This window comes from Pan paniscus, chromosome 10 (genome assembly GCF_029289425.2).
Source record: "Pan paniscus chromosome 10, NHGRI_mPanPan1-v2.0_pri, whole genome shotgun sequence".
Taxonomy (NCBI): Eukaryota; Metazoa; Chordata; class Mammalia; order Primates; family Hominidae; genus Pan; species Pan paniscus.
In genome coordinates, this window is record NC_073259.2 from 107,835,977 (window position 1) to 107,857,257 (window position 21,281).

The 21,281-nt window shown below is 37.2% G+C and overlaps 1 protein-coding gene across 9 annotated transcripts in view; it reads right to left on the bottom strand.

Annotated features, from left to right (window-relative positions):
• ANKS1B (ankyrin repeat and sterile alpha motif domain containing 1B) overlaps positions 1-21,281 on the bottom strand; it is a 1,251,294-nt gene that overhangs the window by 1,043,852 nt on the left and 186,161 nt on the right. For all 9 annotated transcript variants that reach the window (XM_034934289.3, XM_034934279.3, XM_034934288.2 and 6 more), the window contains 2 exons: positions 5,710-5,785; positions 3,556-3,657 (listed from right to left, as the gene is read on the bottom strand). In XM_034934289.3, coding sequence (XP_034790180.1) covers positions 3,556-3,657; positions 5,710-5,785 — 178 coding nt within the window. The remainder of the gene's footprint in view (positions 1-3,555; positions 3,658-5,709; positions 5,786-21,281) is intronic.

Genomic DNA, 21,281 nt, shown 5'->3' on the forward strand with positions numbered 1-21,281 from the left:
TTCTAAGTGTTTTGTATAAATTAACTCATGTAATCCTTACAAAACTATGACACATGCACTAAATTTTAAAGATTACAAGTAAAGGAGGAGTATTATTAACTTGTCCATGTTCATTCAGCTAATAGGTGGCAAAGCCAGATAAATATAAGACAAGAAAACATCTCACTTTTCTCTTAACCATAAAGAAAACAGCATCTGAATGTAGAAATAAATGTTAACCAATATTCAGCCTCACAGACCATGTTTAACCAGAGAACAAATGACCAATCTAAAGTTCATCCCTGAAATAAAACTTCTTTTAGAGAAACCAAAACTCCAGAGTTTGAGCTAAAATTCTAGGGTTTTTTTTTTTGTTTCTTTTTGGTTGTTTGTTTGTTTGTTTGAGATGGATTCTCGCTCTGTCGCCCAGGCTGGAGTGCAGTGGTGCAATCTTGACTCACTGCAACCTCCGCCTTCCAGGTTCAAATAATTCTCCTGCCTCAGCCCCCCAAACTAGCTGAGACTACAGATATGTGCCACCACACCCGGCTCATTTTTTTTTGTATTTTTAGTAGAGACAGGGTTTCACCATGTTCGCCAGGCTGGTCTGGAACTCCTGACCTTGTAATCCGCCCACCTCGGCCTCCCAAAGTGCTGGGATTACAAGCGTGAGCCACCGCACCCTGCCAAATTCTAGATTTTTAAATGTTAACAGCTAATTCAATTTTTATGGAAACACAATGTGGGCTCAAAATATGTGATATAAACAAAGCATGTGTGCTATCTGCCAAAGCGTTCAGCCCACAAGTGGCTAGTTTGTAGCCTCTGTATAAAGATTAAATGAACAGATCCCTTTTCATACAGATCATTTGCTTATACTTCTTTATTCAAGAACCTTTTTCTTAAAATCTAATAAAGAAAATTTGTATTCTCATGCCAAACAAGTATGTCCTCATACCATTCAAATAATTTCTACCAGGGAAATCCAGGAATGCAAAGAACAGAGATGACGTGTTCACATTCTGAAATTTGCCAGTAATTAGAGAACTTCAAAGGTGTACTGTATGCCCTATCACAAATTAATATACCTAATTAATCTTGACCATTTAGGAGAGCAAAGATAGTTACTCCCATGTAACAACATTTCATCTTAGATAAACCAATGCAGTATGTTTTTAAAAAGTCCATGATTATGTCACACCCCATTTTCTAGTGGGTGACATTTATTTTGCTTTTCCCAAAAGACATATTACACACATGCTTCAGTCTTGTTTTTTTTGTTTGTTTGTTTGTTTGGTTTGGTTTGTTTGAGACGGAGTCTCGCTCTGTCGCCCAGGCTGGAGTGCAGTGGCGCGATCTCGGCTCACTGCAACCTCCGCCTTCTGGGTTCACGCCATTCTCGTGCCTCAGCCTCCCAAGTAGCTGGGACTACAGGCGCCCACCACCGCGCCCGGCTAAGTTTTTGTATTTTTAGTAGAGACGGGGTTTCACCGTGTTAGCCAGGATGGTCTAGATCTCCTGACCTCGTGATCCGCCCACCTCAGCCTCCCAAAGTGCTGGGATTACAGGCATGAGCCACCGTGCCCGGCCCATGCTTCAGTTTTTAAAAGTTCAGCGAGAGGCAGCCGGGCACGGTAGCTCACGCCTGTAATCCCAGCATTTTGGGAGGCCAAGGCGGGTGGCCCACAAAGTCAGGAGATCAAGACCATGCTGGCTAACATCGTGAAACCCCGTCTCTACTAAAAATACCAAAAAAATTAGTTGGGCATGGTGGCGGGTGCCTGTAGTCCCAGCTACTCGGGAGGCTGAGGCAGAAGAATGACGTGAACCTGGGAGGCGGAGCTTGCAGTGAGCCCAGAGGGCGCCACTGCACTCCAGCCTGGGTGACAGAGTGAGACTCCCTCTCAAAAAGAAAAAAAAAGTTCAGTGAGAGGCTGGGCGCTGTGGCTCATGCCTGTAATCCCAGCACTTTAAGAGGCCAAGGTGGCTGGATCACCTGCGTTCAGGAGTTGGAGACCAGACTGGCCAACATGGTAAAACCCCCTCTCTACTAAAAATACAAAAAGTAGCCAGACATGGCGGCAAGTGCCTATAATCCCAGCTACTTGGGAGACTGAGGCAGGAGAATCACTTGAACCCGGGAGGCGGAGGCTGCAGTGAGCCAAGATTGCACCACTGCACTCCAGCCTAGGCAATAAGAGCAAAACTCTTTCTCAAAAAAAAAAAAAAAAAAAATTCAGTGAGAGTCAAAAGTCCAACATGAAATACAAAGTGCATGGAGGGAGAAGACTAATAAAAAATAGTATGTGCCACTCTTATTTTTTAGCTTTTATTCAATTTAATTTTAATTTTAATGTATATAAAAGGCTATGACGGGATTTTTCTCTGATTCATCTCTGCATGCATTTGACTTGTAATTAACTTCTTTATTGATAAGAAAATTGTAGGGGCATGAACTTCCCTGAAATATTTTGGAAATAGAGAAGACAGCATAATGGCCACATATAGTGCATCTATTCCTTTTACTCCTCCTTGGCCTTTGTTGACTATTGTATCTACATGTTCCCTGCCTGACTTGGTTTTAATTCATTTATCTCCCTGCAAAACAATGCTGTTCTTCAGCTTCCCAACTGACACCTAATAAAACCTATCTCACCACCCTCCTCTATCATACTTGCAGCCAATCCATAACAAGTGTAGGAGATAATCACTGCTGAACAGGGTAGGAGCTAAAGGAGAGAAAAACATCTGGGGTTTTTAAGTAACATGCTACATGTCAGGCCTAATCACCAAACAGGAAGAGAAAGCATTTAAGTCTAATTTTGTTATAAAAGTTTTAGTTCAAGTGGAGAAGTATGCAAGCTGCAAATAACAAAAGTCGTACCTAGACAGTTGTCAAACTTTCAATAGAGCTAATGACTGCCACTAACAACAAATGCACTTAAATGACTTTTACCAAAAACTAAGGCTGGTAAGACTGAGTTATTTTATACCATTGGATTAGGAAGGAAATAATCTGTATTCTTTTGGCTAAATACAATTTTTGTTATTATTGATAATCTAGCATTTAGATACAAGCTCTGCCACTTAAGATACATGAATTTGAACAAATCAAATCTCTCAGAGCCTCAGTTTCCCTTATGTGCAAAAGTAAAATAATATCTGACTTATGTTACTTCATAGGGTCATAGAAACCAAAGTAGTAGCAAATCCCTGAAAATGCTGAAAGTATTATTCAAATGTGAGATAACACTTAATCATCACTACTTTATAGCCTTATTAACTTCCAGCTCATAACTACATATTTACTACATAAATATGAATTTTAAAAATATTTCTATTATCAAATGAGTAAATAAATACCTTAACTTCTTTAAAATACTTACTGAGTAGTTGAAAAACAAAAATAAAACATTAAAAGGTATTATTATTTAGTTTAAAAGTCTACCAGAAAAAAATAAAACTAGTAAGTTTGTTCAAAAGCAAACACTAACTCAAAATCCAAAAGAAAACTGTAACAGTTTTAATCTCATCTTAACTTTAAGGCAAACTCATCCATCATTCAATACTGTTTACCTTGTAAGAGTGTTGCAATCTGGAGAGATTTCTGAGATGGATGTTCTTTCAGAATGTCCAAGACAGTTCTACCTAAGCTATCCTTTATGTTGGCATCAATTCCTGAAAGAAAAAGAAAAACTCACTAGATATACACCACTGAAGTGTCCTCAAAAGATACTATCAGTATCTAACTGCTGTAATTTCAAACATATACAGACCAAGCATTGAAAGTGATTTTTAAAAAATTAAGTTCTACACACACACATACACACACACACGCACACACACACACACACTCACACAAGATTTTAGCAAGAAAGAAGGCAGGGGCCTGTTGCTACCAAAGATTAGGAACATTCTTGATCATCAATTAGCTCTTAAAGGGCACTGACCCAATGTTTAAGATTGTTTTTCAGGACCCTATGATATCTTTTTTTTTTTTGAGACGGAGTCTCACTCTGTTGCCCAGGCTGGAGTGCAGTGGCGTGATCTCGGCTCACTGCAAGCTCCGCTTCCCAGGTTCACGCCATTCTCCTGCCTCAGCCTCCTGAGTAGCTGGGACTACAGGTGCCCACCACCATGCCCAACTAATTTTTTTTTTTTTGTATTTTTAGTAGAGACGGGGTTTCACTGTGTTAGCAAGGATGGTCTTGATATCCTGACCTCATGATCTGCCCACCTTGGCCTCCCAAAGTGCTGGGATTACAGGCTTGAGCCACCACGCCCGGCTGACCCTATGATATCTTTGGGTTATAACTATTTAACTCAACAGCACACTATCACACTGAAAAATATTATTGATTTAGAATGTGAATTCCTAAAGTATAATGGTCATGTGATTTATATTCTCTGTATAATATGGTAAAAATATTTAGTAAATTATAATCATGTACCATGTAAGTAACATAAGAACAGTCTTAGAACACTTGAATATTCACAAAGTTGAAAAAGCATGATTATTTTGAACTGTTGTCCACAAAGAATCTATCCAAATACAAGGTCAAATACTCTATGATATTTATTTATGCAAGATTGTATTTGTCAGTCACACTAATCATCCACCTGACGAGCAAACTTACTGAAGTGTGTAACTAAAACACCTGTTATTACTTTAGTTGTGGAAATATATATTGTAAGAAAGAACTTATTTTAACACAGCAAATAGCTTTCACTGCCCTAAAAATATTATGAATTTTCCAAACACATAATTGCAAAAAAAAAAAAAAAAGCCAGTTTACAGGATCTGGTCCCAAATGTTAGTTCATTGTAAGATTATTAAATACATGTTTAAATTTGCATAGGAATGTGTAACCAGCACATATTAATATTTAGGTGGTTTCCTCAAATCATTTGTTATATCACCACACTGCATGACAAAGTTAAATATAAATGAAATTTTAACTTTGTTAAATTGTGTACAAATACAATCACAATACAATAGTCTGCCAATGTTTTTCATTTTTTTTTTACAGAGGAAAATAAACACACTATAGTCCATAACATGAAAAATTTCCATCAGTTGTTTACAAGCATGAATTTGTACCCATGCCTTTTGATCTTTAAAACAAATCTGACCTTAATTCTAGCTCTATTTCATCTCAATCAGAATGTACGTATGAAAATAAATAAGCCAACTTTATTGTTCCTTCAAAGCACTCCCTTTAAAAGGTTCCCTTTAAAATAAGTTTCTGTAGCCTACTAACAATAGCTACTCAGTTAATGAACTAACTAGAAGGACAATTTACCTTAAAGAGAGGGAACTCAAATCTCTGTTTACCGTAGTTCACAATATAAAACACAGAAAAACTATTATGTTCTTCAATAAATCAAGCAATTGTGACAATTTCTCAAGGATCAATTCCTCTCTCTTACAGAAGGCAGAAATTTCCTTTTTCTTTTGGTAGTTCATCTCTAAAGTACTTAAGTGCATAAAATTGTAATAACAAAGAGGTTTGTACTTAAAACATCTATTGCATAAAAGAAGTTGCACATTGATATCAATGTTATCTAAATACTGAAACTCAGTTCTACATAATATGAATACATATCTGCATTTTAGAGTAAAGGCAAGAGAGTGATTTGTGAAGAAAACTGTGTCATTTTCCTTTGTCTATTCCCAAAATAGAAATGTTATCTGTCAGGATAAGCTCCATGCAGAATCACAATAGTTACCTGTTTCTAACAGAACTCGTACAACATCCACCTTTCCAAACAAAGCTGCTTCATGAAGTGCACTCCCCTTTTCTGTCTGGAAAAAAAAAAGTAAGAAAAAAGAAAGCACGGTTGCATTTGGAATGCTTACAGGTTGAAATAAAATGCTCACATTTTACATATTCATACATATTTGCTGTAATCTCAGCTCTCCCTAACAGAAAGGTAATGTGGAATAAAGAAGAGATTCTAAAAGCAAAATCCATCGGCTTGGGGATTGTAAAATACCTCTGCTTCTAAATAGAAATTTGGGCCAGGTGCAGCTGAGGCGGATGGATCACCTGAGGTCAGGAGTTCGAGACCAGCCTGGCCAACATGGCAAAACCCCGTCTCTACTAAAAATACAAAAATTAGCCACAGGTGGTGGTACATGCCTGTAATCCCAGCTACTCAGGAAGCTGAGGCAGGAGAATCGCTTGAACTCAGGAAGCAGAGGTTGCAGTGAGCCAAGATCATGCCACTGCACTCCAACCTGGGTGACAGAGTGGGACTCCATCTCAAAAATAAATAAATAAATAGCCATTTGACTTTCTTATGTGAGTATTTCACCTTCTCTTAGCTTTAGCTCTCCTTAAGTATAAAATAAGAGAAGGAATGCCCACCTCACAAGGCTTTTGTGACTATGCAAGAAGCTCATTTAATCAGCATGCATTTATTAAACACCAATTATAGGCCAAGAGTAGCTGAAGGATATTCTGAGGTATGGAAATATCATCCTGGCCCTCATATATTCACATTCTATTTGAAGAGACAGATGTATAAACACAGATGCTCCTTGACTTCCAATAGGGTTACCTCCTGATAAAGCCACCATAAACTGAGTATCCCTTAAATTGAAAATGCATTTAGGCTGGGCGCAGTGGCTCATGCCTGTAATCCCAGCACTTTGGGAGGCCAAGGCGGGTGGATTGCCTAAGGCCAGGAGTTCAGGACCAGTCTGACCAACATGGTGAAACCCCATCTCTACTAAAAATACAAAAAAATGAGCCAGGCGTGGTGGCATGCACCTGTAATCCCAGCTACTCAGGAGGCTGAGACAGGGGAATTGCTTGAACCAGAAAGGTGGAGGTTGCAGTGAGCCGAGATCGCACCACTGCACTCCAGCCTGGGTGACAGAGTGAGAATCCATCGCAAAAAAAAAAAAAAAAAGAAAAAGAAAAGAAAATGCATTTAAACACAGGTAACCTTCCACCAAACATCATAGCCTAGACTAGCCTACTTTAAATATGCTCAGAACACTTACATTAACCTAGAGTTGGGCAAAATCATGTAACACAAAGCCTATTTTATGATAAAGCATTGACTATCTCATATACTGCATATCGCTAGCCTGGGAAAAGATCAAGATTCAAAATTTGAAGCATATCAAAAATGCGACAGTTTCACACCATTTTAAAGTCGAGAAATTGTTAAATTAAATCATTGTAAGTTGGGGGCTGTCTGTAAATATTTATGATAAATGAAATCTAAACAATTTAATGTAGCCATAAAAAAGAATAAAATCCTGTCATTCACAGCAACATGGATGAGCCTGGAGAATATTATGTTAAGTGAAATAAGTCAGGCACAGAAAGATAAATACCACATGTTCTCACATATGTGTGAGCTAAAAAAGTTGGACCCATAGAAGTAGAGAGTAACATTATGGTTATGAGAGGCTGGGCAGGGGAGCAGGGAGAGGAGGATAGGGAGAGGTTGGTGATTGACTACAAAATTACAGCTATATAGGAGGAAGAAGTTCTAGTATTCTTTAGTAGGGTGATGACAGTTAACAATAATCGATTATATATTTTCAAATACTGGAAGAGAGGATTTTTTAATGTTCCCAACACAAATAAATGGCAAATGTTTAAGGTGATAGATATGCTAATTACCCTATCATTATATACTATATTTCATGTATCGAAATATCACTCTGTACCCCTAAATATGTACAATTATGACATGCAATTAAAAATAAAAATAAATTTAAAAGCCAAAAAAAATTTAATGTGGCTTAAGAAACCCAGATGATATTTTCTCCCTGCTTTCCTCTCCGTCCCATCCTTTGCCCATCACAACCCTCTTCCAAACCTCATACCCTATGCTCCAGGCATACTGAACTCTATTTTTTTTTTTTTTTTTTTTGAGACGGAGTCTCACTCTGTGGCCCAGGCTGGAGTGCAGTGGCACGATCTCAGCTCACTGCAAGCTCCGCCTCCAGGGTTCACACCATTCTCCTGTCTCAGCCTCCCGAGAAGCTGGGACTACAGGCTCCTGCCACCACGCCCAGCTAATTTTTTTGTATTTTTAGTAGAGACGGGGTTTCACCATGTTAGCCAGGATGGTCTCGATCTCCTGACCTCATGATCCACCCATCTTGGCCTCCCAAAGTGCTGGGATTACAGGCGTGAGCCACCGCGCCTGGCCCCTGAACACTTTCATAATCATTTCATATTGCTTTCTTCCACAGGGGGTCTCCAAGGCTGGTCTCTCTGCCTGGCAGGATCTAACTCCTAGCACTCTTAATCTAGCCATCTAGATATACTTACCACTAGTTAATTTTCAGCATGAATAAGAACCACGTGGAGAAACTGTCTTAAAAACGTATTTCTGGGCCCCATCCCCAGAGTTTCTGATTCAGTCGCCTGAGATTAGGCCATAGAATTTCCATTTCTAACAAATTCCCCTGTGATTCTGTAGGTCTAAAGAGTATGCTTTAAGAACCATGAACATGTACGATATCTCGAATCTTAGCTTAAAATAATTGCATTTATAAAGACATCCCTGACCCCTGAAGTTTAGTGTTTTTCCTGGATGTTCCACATCAATCTATATTTTCCTTATCACAGCACTCATATACCACATTATAATTTTATGTAATTGTCTAGTTCCCATAATAAACCGTAAGTTCAGCGGAAATGTAGGCCACATCTATTTTTTCACCATTGTATCCCCAATGCCTAGCAAAGTACTTTGAAAATATAGATGTTTAGGAATTCTTCTGAGGGCAAAAAGTGGAGGGAGGGAAGAACACAGGATGAAAAACTAGGACAATTTGTGAGTAGTGCAGGATAAGATTGATTCTGCCTTGAGGAAGCTCGAGGAAGATTCCAAAGATGATGCTTTTTGAGCTACACGAATGTTAGTTGTCTCTTTTTTTTTTCATTCTTTTTCTTCTTCTCTCAAGAATCTAACAAGTATCAGTAGGTCGTGTGTGTGTGTGTGTGTGTGTGTGTGTGTCTGTGTGTCTGTGTGTGTTTTCAATTGAATAGTGTCAAGGTAGCAATTTTGTTGCCCTATACTAAATGTGATCTCTAAAGTGGGATTCTAATCTCAACCTGAAATAGAAATATCACTATAAAATAACATACAATGTAAAAACTCTTTTTTTTTCTGTTTTTCTTTTTTGAGATGGAGTCTTGCTCTCTCGCCCAGGCTGGAGTGCTGTGGCATGATCTCGGCTCACTGCAACCTCCGTCTCCCAGGTGCAAGCGATTCTCCTGCCTCAGCTTCCCAAGTAGCTGAGATTAAGGCATGCACCACCACGCCCAGCTAATTTTTGTATGTTTAGTAGAGAGGGGGGTTTCACCATGTTGACCAGGCTGGTCTTGAACTCCTGACCTCAAATGATCCGCCCACGTCAGCCTCCCAAAGTGCTGGGATCACAGGCATGAGCCACTGCGCCTGGCCAAAACTCTTTAATAAAAGTCTATTATATAATTAACCCAATCTAAAGTAGATGAGTATATTATTAAGCAGGCTTGAGGAACACTGAATATCAATGTGATCTGACTGTATCTTCAAGATGGAATGATTGAAATGCCCTTGAATTATAATCTGACTGGCATGATATGTAGATACTGAAAAAAATGGAAACAAAAAAATAATTTGTAAATATACAGCAGAGTTTTGAAGGAAATGAGAAACTGGAAACTGATTCGGCTCTTAAGAAAATATTTCAATGTGGGGCATGAACATTTTATTTTTTCCCTTCCTTAAAAATATTTCTTGAAATAATCTAATTTTGCTCATTCTCATGCTGTTTTTCAACCAGATTTCTGATTACTAATTTGATTCCCTTACACTTTTCACAAAATTTTGGACTTGATTTCAGAAAAATCCTTCCTGATATAGCATACTTCAGTTCATTCTGAAAACAAACCAAAGAATATTTTAATTCAGGATTGCGAGGGGAAAGAAATAGAATTCCCCACAGCCTTAGGGAAAGGGGAGGACAGAAAGTATGAACCCCAGGGGGTTAGCTTTGGAACAGGTATTTGTTCCAGGGAGTCTGTCAACCAATGCTAGACTAGTGCCTGGACTTTAACCAGCCACTCAAGGTACGAGTGGCAGTGGGGCAGAAGACAGTCTGAAGTCTAAGCAAGCTGAAAGCTTAAATGAGGGACCCCTGCAAAACTCTAAAACTTCTAAAGAACATCCTCAGTGAAAATTAAAACAACAACAACAACACATTGCACAGAAGGGGAAAGGATGTCTAACTAGGTCTTAGTTGTAGATAGAGTGAAAAAAGTAAATCCCCCTAAGAATGCCTAACCACAATTCTACACTCACATGGTAAGTTTAAGGCAAAATTGTACAATCTCTATGAACTCCAGATCCTCATCCAAAATGTAGAATAAAGTGGTCCTGGGTTTCTAGTAATACAGGCAGATATAAATGCTTAGAAAAAAGCAGATATAAATCCCCTCTGTAAAAGTACACTTTCAACTCAGGCCTCCAAATATTCCAGCAGATGAAGCTCTAAGAAATACAAATTCAAAATTATAAATTACTGAATGTGAAAGGAAGCATCCCACCATGAACAAGGATTAGTAAATAAAAATACAAAAGAATAAAACTCACAAAAATTTCACATATTGAAATGGTCAGGTATAGAATATAATACATATGTGATAAATAAGATGAAAGAACTAGAACAAAAGAATAATTATCAAAATTGACCAGATGTGAAAATGAATCAAATAGCATTCTAGAAATAGAAAATATAATATTTAAAATCAATGGCTTAATAACATATAAATAGCTATTGAAGGGGTATTAAACTGGATGATAGATTTTTTTAAGTACATAATTGATAGGGTTTGGCTATGTCCCCACCCAAATCTCATCTTGAATTTTAGTTCCCATAATCTTCATGTGTCATGGGAGAGACCGGCTGGGAGGTAATTTACTCATGGGGGCAATTACCCTCATGCTGTTCTCATGATAGTGAGTTCTCACAAGATCTAATGGTTTTATAAGGAGCTTTTCCTCCTTTGGCTCGGCACTTCCTCTTGCCTGCCACCATGTAAGATGTGACTTTGCTCCTCCTTCACCTTCCACCATGATTGTGAAGCCTCCCCAGCCATGTGAAACTATAAGTCAATTAAACCTCTTTCCTTTATAAATTACAACCTCAGGTATGTCTTTATTAGGAGACATACTAATAGGAGACTTAATTAGGAGAACAGACTAATACAATAATGCAATAAAAAGAATAAGAGATGAAGGACAGAGGAAAATTGCAGAATATAAGCCTACACCATTTGTCTTCCCCACTGGAACACCGAATATTAACAACTATCTGCACACAGAAGAGCACTGTCACAAGAACCAAAAATCAAGTGAACAATCACAGTATCTGGTTTTAACTTCCTACTGCTGAAATAGACACTGAGGAGGGTGGAAGAGAAAGTCTTGAATCACGGGCGCTGCCCCTCTCCCATTCCATGGGAGTGGCCATGCTGTGCAGATAGAAAATCTGTGTATTTTAGGAAGGGAGAAAGCAGTGACTGAGGAACTTTACATTGAACTCAGTGCTGCTTTGCCAGAGTGGACAATAAAGCTGTGTGGGGTTCCGCCAGTGCCCACACATTGAGGGGACATTTGGACCAGCCCAGCCAGAAGGGAATCACCCATGGAATGTGAGTCTCTCAACAAGCCTCACCACTGCACTGCAGGCTGAAGTGCTCTGGGATCCTCAGTAAACTTGAAAGGCAGTCTAGGACACAAGGACTGCAATTCCTAGGCAAATCCTAGTGCTAGGCTAGGCTTAGAGCCAGTAGACAACATTGGCACATGACCTAGGGAGACAGCAGCAGATATGGCTAAGGAAGTGCCTATGCCATTCCTCCACCAACCTCAGGCAGTGCGAGTGCAATTCACAACAACAAAAGTAACTTTTCCCTTCTATTTAAGGAGAGGAGAGTGAAGAGTAAAGAGGGCTTTGTCTTGCATCTTAGATGTCAGCTCAGCCATAGTAGGACAGGGCACTGGGCAGAGTTGTGAAGCCCTAAATCCTGGACATTTCTAGATGTACCTTGGGCCAAAAGGGAACCCACTGCCTTGAAGGAAAGAACCCAGTCCTGGCAGGATTCATCACCTGCTGACTAAAGAGCTCTTGGAGCCTAAATAAGCAGCAGCAATAACTGGGAGTACACCATGGGCCTTGTTGTCTGAGAAATGCTGGCTTCAAGGGTCATCCAGCACAGTCCCAGCTGTGGTGGCTACGGTGAACAACTTCTTCTGTTTGAAAACAGCAGAGGGAAAAGTAAAGGGGCCTTTGCCTTGCACCTAAGGTACCACTTCGGCCACAGTAGGAAAAAACAAGCAGGCACACGGGGTCTCTGCGTTCAGGCCTAGGCTCTTGGACAACATTTCTGAATCTGTCCTGGACCAGAGGGGAGCCTACTGCCCTATAGGGTGAGTCTGAGGCCTGGCAGGACTCACCATAAGCTGACAAAAGAGCCCTTGGGCTTTAAGTAAACATTGGCAGTGACCTAGAAGAACCCTCATGGACCAGAAGTGGTGGTGGCCACAGGGAGAGGCTCCTCTGCCTGTGGAAAAGGGGAGAAAGAGTAAGAAGGACTTTGTAATGAAGTTTGAGTGCCAACTTAGTTGCAGTAAATTAGAACATCAGGTAAACTGCTTAGGTTTTTGACTCTAATCCTTGGCTTCCAGACAGCTACTCTGGACATGCCCGGGGTCTGGGGGAACTCACTGCCCTGAAGATTAGGATACAGTGCTGAGCTGGCTTCAGGTCTGACCCAACACAATCCCAGTGGTGGTTTCCAAAGGGGTGTTTGCATCACCACATCCCCAGGTACGGGTGGCTCAGCACAGAAAGACAGACTGTTTCTTTGAGAGAAAGGAGAAAGAAGAGTCTCTGCCTAGTAATACATAGAATTCTTCCACATCTTATCCAAGACCACCAAGGCAATACCTCTATGAGTCTGCAAAAACCACAGTGTTAGTGGGTTTGGGGCCCAAGTCCCTTCAAATGCCTGGAAAGTCTTCCTAAGAAGGACAGATACAAACAGGTCCAGACTGTGAAGACTACAGTCAATATCTAACTCTTCAATGCCCAAACATCAAGACCATCCAAGAAAACATGACGTCACCAAATGAATTACATAAGGCACCAGGGACAAGTCCTGGAAAAAAAATAGATATATGATCTTTCAGACAGAAAATTTAAAATAGCTGTTTTGAGGAAACTCAAAGAAATTCAAGATAACACAGAGAAGGAATTCAGAATTCTATCAGATAAATTTAACAAAGAGATTGAAACAATTAAAAAGAATCAAGCAAAAGTTCTAGAGTTGAAAATTGCAATTGATGTAATGAAGAATGCATTAGAGTCTCTTAAGAGCAGAATTAGTCAAGAAGAAAAAATTAACGAGCTTGAAGACAGGTATTCGAAAACACACTGAGAGTCTACAGCCATACCGCCCCAAACGCACCCAATCTCGTCTGAAAACACACTGAGAAGACAAAATAAAAAAAGAATAAAAAGCAATGAAACCTGCTTTCAAGATCTAGACAACAGTCTCAAGAGGGCAAATCTAAAAGTTACTGGCCTTAAAGAGGAGGTTGAGAAATAGTTAGGGGTAGAAGGTTTATTCAAAGGGATAATATTGGAGAACTTCCCAAACCCAGAGAAAGATATTAACATTCAAAGACAGGAAGGTTATAGAGCACCAAGTAGATGTAACCCAAAGAAGGCTACTTCAAGGCATTTAAGAATCAAACTCCCAAAGGTCAAAGATAAATAAATAATCCTAAAAGCAGTAAGAGAAAATAAACAAATAACATACAATGGAGCTCCAATATATCTGGCAGCAGACTTTTCAATGGAAATCTTACAGGTCCGGAGAGAGTGGCATGATATATTTAAAGTGCTGAAGGAAGAAAACTTTTACCCTAAAATGGTATATCTGGCAAAAATATCCTTCAAGCATGAAAGAGAAATAAAGACCTTCCCATACGAGCAAAATCTGAGGGATTTCATCAACACCAGGCCTGTCTTGCAAGAAATGCTAAAGGGAGTTCTTCAATCTGAAACAAAAGGACATTAATAAGCAATAAGAAATCATTTGAAGGTGCAAAACTCACTGGTAATAGCCCACAGAAAATCCAGAATAACACTGTAATTACGGTGTGAAAACTACTTTTATCTTAAGTAGAAACATTAAACAATGAACCAAAAAATAATGACTACAACGAATTTTCAAGACACAGAGAATGAAATAAGACATAAAGAGAAACAACAAAAAGTTAAAAAGTTAGGTGACAAAGTTAAACTGTATAGTTTTTATTAGTTTTCTTTTTGTGTGTTTGTTTGTTTATGCAATCAGTGTCATCATCAGTTTAAAGTAATGGGTTATAAGGTAGTATTTGCAAGCCTCATGGTAGCTTCAAATAAAAAAACATACAATGGGTATGCAAAAAAATTAAAAAGCATGAAATTAAAGCCTACTGCCAGAGAAAATCACCTTCACTAAAAGGAAGACAGGAAGAAAGGAAAAAAGGAAGAGCAGACCGCCAAAAAAAGAGAGCGAGAGAAAAAATAACAAAATGACAGGAGTAAGTCCTTACTTATCAACAATAACATTAAATGTATATGGAGTAAACTCTCCAATCAAAAGACATAGAGTGGCTGAATAGATAAAAAACAAAACCCAATGATCTGATGCCTACAGGAAGCACATGTTACCTATAACGACACACACAGATTAAAAATAAGTGGATATAAAAAGATATTCCATGTCAACAGAAACCAAAAAACCACAAGAGTAGCTATACTTATATTAGGCAAAATAGGTTTTAAGATAAAAATTGTAGGAAAAGACAAAGAAGGTCATTATATAATGACAAAGGGGTCAATTCAGCAAGAGGATATTACAATTGTAAATATATATGCACCAAACACTGGAGTACCCAGATATATAAAGCAAATATTATTAGTGCTAAAGGGAAAGATAGACCTAAATACAATAATAGCTGGAGACTTCAACTCCCCACTTTCAGCATTGGATAGATCTTCCAGACAGAAAATCAACAGATAAACATTGGTCTTAATCTGCACTTTAGAAAAAATGGAACATTTTATCTGATGGCTGCAAAATACATATTCTTCTCCTCAGCACATGGATCATTCTCAAGGACAGACCACATGTTAGGTCACAAAACGAATTTTTAAACATTTTTTAAAAATGAAAAAATATCAAGCATCATCCCTGACCACAATGGAATAAAACTAGAAATCAATAACAAGAGAAATTTTGGAAACTATACAAACAGACAAAAATTAAACAATATGCTCCGGAATAAGTGGGTCAATGAAGAAATTAGAAAGAAAATTTAAAAATTCCTTGAAATAAGTTCATGGAAACACAGCATACCAAAACCTATGGGACACAGCAAAAGCAGTACTAAGAAGAAACTTTATAGCCATCAGTGCCTACATCAAAAAGGAAGAAAAACTTAAAATAAATAATCTAATGATGCATCTTAAAGAATTTAAAAAGCAAGAGCAAGCTGAATGCAAAATTAAGAGAAGAAAAGAAATAATAAGGATCAGAGCAGACATAAATGAATTTGAAATGCTTAAAAAAAGACAACAGATCAACAAAACAAGAAGTTGTTGTTTTGAAAAGAAAAACACAATTGACAAACCTTTAGCCAGACTAACACAAGAGAGAAGACCCAAATAAATGAAATCAGAAATGAAAAAGGAGACATTACAACTAATATCACAGAAATTCAAAGGATCATGAGTGGCTGATATGAACAACTACATACCAATAAATGGAAAAATCTAGAAGAAATGGATAAATTCCTACATACATACAATCTACTAAAATTGAACCATTAACAATTTTAGCCCAAACAGACGAATAACAAGTAACAAGATCGAAGCCATAATAAAAAGTCTCCCAGTAAAGAAAAGTGCAGGACCGATGACTTTGCTGATGAATTCTACCAAACATTTAAAAAACTAATACCAATCCTATTCAAACTGTTCTGAAAAATAGGGGAAGATGGAATACTTACAAACCCATTCTACAAGGCCAGTATTAATCTGATACTAAACCCCAAGACACACCAAAAAAAGAAAACTATAGGCCAATATCTCTGATTACTATTGATGTAAAAATCCTCAACAAAACTCCAACAAACCAAATTCAACAACAAAGTAGGATTTATCCCTGTGATGCAAGGATGGTTCAACATATGCATATCAATCAATGTGATACCCTGTATCAACAGAATGAAGGACAAAAAACATTATCATTTCGACTAATGCTGAAAACATATTTGATGCAGTCCAACATCCCTTCCTGTTTTAAAAAAAAATAGTCAAAACACCTCAATGTAATAAAATCCATATATGACAGACTCATGACTAGTATCATACTGAATGGGGGAAAACTGAAAGCCTTTCCTCTAAGACCTGGAATACAACAAGAATACCCACTTTCACCACTGTTACTCAAAATAGAACTGGAAGTCCTAGCTAGAGCAATTAAACAAGAGAAAGACATAAAGGGCATCCAAATTGGAAAGGAAGAAGTCAAATTATCCTTGTTTGCAGATAATACAATCTTATATTTGGAAAAACCTAAAGACTCCACTGAAAAACTATTAGAACTGATAAACAAATGTAGCAATGTTGCAGGATACAAAATCAACATACAAAAATCAGCAGCATTTCTATATGCCAACAGTAAACAATGTGAAAAAGAAAATTTTAAAAATCCCATTTACAGTAGCCACACATAAAACTAAATACCTAGGAATTAACCAAATAAGTGAAAAATCTCTACAATGAAAACTGTAAAATACTGATGAAAGAAATTGAAGATGACACCAAAAATGGAAAGATACTCCATGCTCATGAATTGGAAGAATCAATATTGTTAAAATGTCCATACTAACCAAAGCAATCTACAGATTCAATGCAATACCTATCAACATACCAATGACATTTTTCACAGAAATGGAAAACCAATCCCAAAATTTATACAGAATCACCAAATACCCAGAATAGCCAAAGCAAACCTGAGCAAAAAGAATAAAACTGAAGGAATAACATTACCTGACTTCAAATTATACTACAAATCAGAATGGTACTGGCACAAAATCAGACACATAGACCAATGGAACAAAATAGAAAACCTAGAAACAAATCTACACACCTACAGTGAACTCATTTTTGACAAAAGAGCCAAGAACATACACTGGTGAAAAGACAGTCTTCAATAAATGGTGCTGGTAAAACTAAATATCCATATGCAGAACAATGAAACTAGACTCCTATCTCTCACAATATACAAAAATCAAATCAAAATGGATTAAACATTTGAATCTAAGGCTTCAAACTCTGAAACTGCTACCAAAAAACTTTGAGAAAAATCTCCAGGATATTGGTCTCGGCAAAGATTTCTTGAGTAATACCCCACAAGTACAAACAACCAAAGCAAAAATGGACAAATGGGATCATATCAAGTTAAAAAGCTTCTGCACAGCAAAAGAAACAATCAACAAAGTGAAGAGACAACCCACGGAATAGGAGAAAATATCTGCAAACTACTCATCTGACAAGAGATTAATAACCAGAATATATAAGGAACAAAAAAACTTTACAGGAAAACATCTAATAATCCAATTAAAATATTGGCAAAACATTTGAATAGACATTTCTCAAAAGAAGACACACAAATGGCAAACAGGTATATGAAAAGGTGTTCAGTATCATTGATCATCGGAGAAATGCAAATCAAAATTGCAATGAAATGTCACCTCACCCCAGTTAAAATGGCTTTTATCCAAATGTCAAGCAATAACAAATGCTGGTGAGGATGTGAAAACAAGGGAATCCTATATACTGTAGGTGGGAATGTGAACTAGTACAACCACTATGAAGAACAGTTTGGAGGTTCCTCAAGAAACTAAAAATAGAGCTACCAAATGATCCAGCAATCCCACTGCTGGATATCTACCCCAAAGAAAGGAAATCAGTATTTTGAAGAGATATTTACAATCTCATGTTTGTTGTGGCACTGTTCACAATAGCCAAGATTTGGAAGCAACCTAAGTGTCCATCAACAGATGAAAGGATAAAGAAAATGTGGTACACACACACACACACACACACACACACACACACACACACAGTTTCTTGGAGTACTATACAGCCACAAAAAAGAATAAGATTCTGTCATTTGCAACAACATGGATGGAACTGGAGATCATTATATTAAGTGAAATAAGCCAGGCTCAGAAAGACAGACATCACATGTTCTCAGTTATTTGTGAGATCTAAAAATCAAAACAATTGAACTCACAGAGATAAAGAAGGGTGGTTACCAGAGGCTGGGAAGGGTAGTGGGGGCACAGGGGTTAGAGGGAGGTGGGGATGGTTAAAGCGTACAAACAATAGAAAGAATGAATAAGACCTAGTATTTGATAGCACAACAGGGGCACTATAATCAATAATAATTCAATTGTACATTTAAAAATAAATAATTGTAACACAAAAGATAAATGCTTGAGGGGATGGATACTCAATTTTCCATGATGTGATTATTGTACATTGCATACATGTACCAAAATATCTCATGAACCCATAAATATATATACCTACTATGTACCCACAAAAATTTTACATTTAAAATTTTTTAAATGATTACAGAAACAAATAAGCAAAGAAGGTAAAAAAGAAATAAGAGATGGAAAATATGAAAGACAGAATAAAATAAGAGGATTCAACATATGTCTAATCAATTTTAGAGGAAGAAGATAGAGGTAAATAATAGTCAGTGGCTAAGAACTTTACATAATTGATAAGACACTAAGTTCCAGGACCAGCAAGCAAGATAAATGAAAAGAATACATCCTGGACATATCACAGTAAAACTACAAAACTACTAAGATAATAACTTTAAAACACTCTGAGGGAAAAAAATTGCCTAAAAAGAAATAATAATTAGATCAATAGCTGACTTCACAACAAAAATAAATAATAAAGTCAGAAGAAAGTATAATACCTTCATGTGACAAGAGAAAAAAAATCTATCAACCTAGCATTCTACATTCAGTCAAACTACCTTCTAAGAATGAAAGTAAAATAAAAACATTTTCAGACAGACTAAAAATGAGTGGTTACTTACAACTCTTACTGAAAATTCTATAGGATATAATTCAGAAAAGGAACTGAGATGCAAGAAGTAATGATAAATAAAGAGAACGGTTAATATGAGGCTAAATCTAAACAAATATTTAAAAATATGATAGTGTCTACTTTTGGCACTGATTTGGCTTCACAGATACTTTGATAAAGGATGATGCACACTGTAGACACGGAAAAGGTCCCACTTTATACACAGGGAATATATTCCAAGCACCCCAGTGGATGTCTAAAACCAAAGATAGTACTGAACCCGAATGCCATCAATCAGAATTCATTTCTGTTCATGTCTTCCATCCACAAATTCAAGGCCTTTTCCATCTTAACTAAGCACTTACCGTGCACTATAGCTGTAACTTCTGTAGTTTGAGGCGCAACAGCAAAACTAGTACAAATTTCTTTTTCTTTCTTCTCAACTTCAGATAGAGGATTCATTCTTACCATAGATCTTAGCAACCTCTGTGTACAAGTTTTTCTTTTCTTTAGTAAGTCAAGAACTTTCACCTTTTCACTTAGAGGAAGCATTTTACAGCTTCTCTTTGGAATATGCAAATTGTCAGCATCACTGCTCTTGTGCTTTGGGGCCATTATTAAGTAAAATATGGGTGACTTGAACCCAAGCAGTGCAATACCAGAACAGTCGATCTGATAATCAAGAGGGCTACCAATAGGCAAGTAGTGTCTACAGCACAGAGATGCTGGACAAAGGGATGATTCATGTCCCAGGCAGGACAAAGTATGACGGTGAGAGGTTTCATCATGCTACTCAGAATGGCATGGAATTTAAAACTTATAAGTTGTTTATTTCTATAATTTTCCTTTTAATGTTTTCAGACCATGGTTGACTGCAGGTATCTGAAACAGCAGAAAACTAAACATCAGATAAAGGTTGGGTGGGCAGCAGGGGTAGGGGGAACTATTATATTCTAGACAATGAAAATACATAATCTCCACCATAAATAAACAAATCTCTTTCTGGAAAAAGCAGATGGAGCAAACCTGGGTTCCAGTGGCAGCTTGGCTTTTAGTATCTCTGAAAATTCATATATCCTATGAGAAACATATTAAAAACCTAACAGACACATCCATGTTGTGTGGGAAAAATTAAAAATAAAATACAAATTTTAAAAACCTAATATGGTTATTGGGAAGGTTAAATAAGATAAACATACAACAAATAAGATTTTTTAAGTGTTTTATTAAACTATAAAGTAATGACAAGTATTATCAATAATATTTCTATTAAAAAAGCAATTAGAAAACCTATTTTAAAAGTAACCTCAATTATGTTAATATTAATTACATACATGTATATCCTTTACATTATTCCAAGATAAAAATGCTATGTTAAGTAGAACTAATGTTTTCATACAATAAGAAGACACAGAATTCTTCAATAAAAACAGAAAAGGTTAGTAGATGATAAACATATTTTTAGCCTGTAAAAATGAATCTGTTTTTACAAATTCAAGGTTGCTGTAATTAGCTTCTTTGGTAAGAGAACATGAGAACTGTCAAATGGAATGGATTGGTCTCATAATTCTAAGGTAAACAATGGTACCAAGAACTATTTACTGCTATCACAATGTTGTCACATAGTGTACAGAATGTAAATATGTCAAACCCATGGACTTTTCAAAATATAGATTAATTATGTAATAATTTCCTTCTTTTCATCAGAGATTAGAAAAACTTAAGAATATTTTGCCAAGGTGTAAAGTAAGATTTTAAAAAAAATCAAGTGCCTTGTGGCTTATCACACCCTAGACAGAGTCCGTGTCTAATTGTCTAATATTCTCACTCAAATGAGCACTATTCTGTACATCTCAGCATTCTGCCCCAAATCTACAACCCATAACTGGCCAGACCTTGAAAATTTCTATTCTTGTGAAATATTTAGTCCAAAACATTTTACAAGGAAGTAGGAAGTCTACAAAGAAACAACACAGAACAAGGTGAACCCAAAGGCTCCCATCCCTGGAGATTTCAGTCCTGCTTTTCTTATGGATCAAAATTCTCCATTTTATTTAAATTAATCATTTAAAAAAAACAAAATTTCCAAAATCGATAATCATGCAGT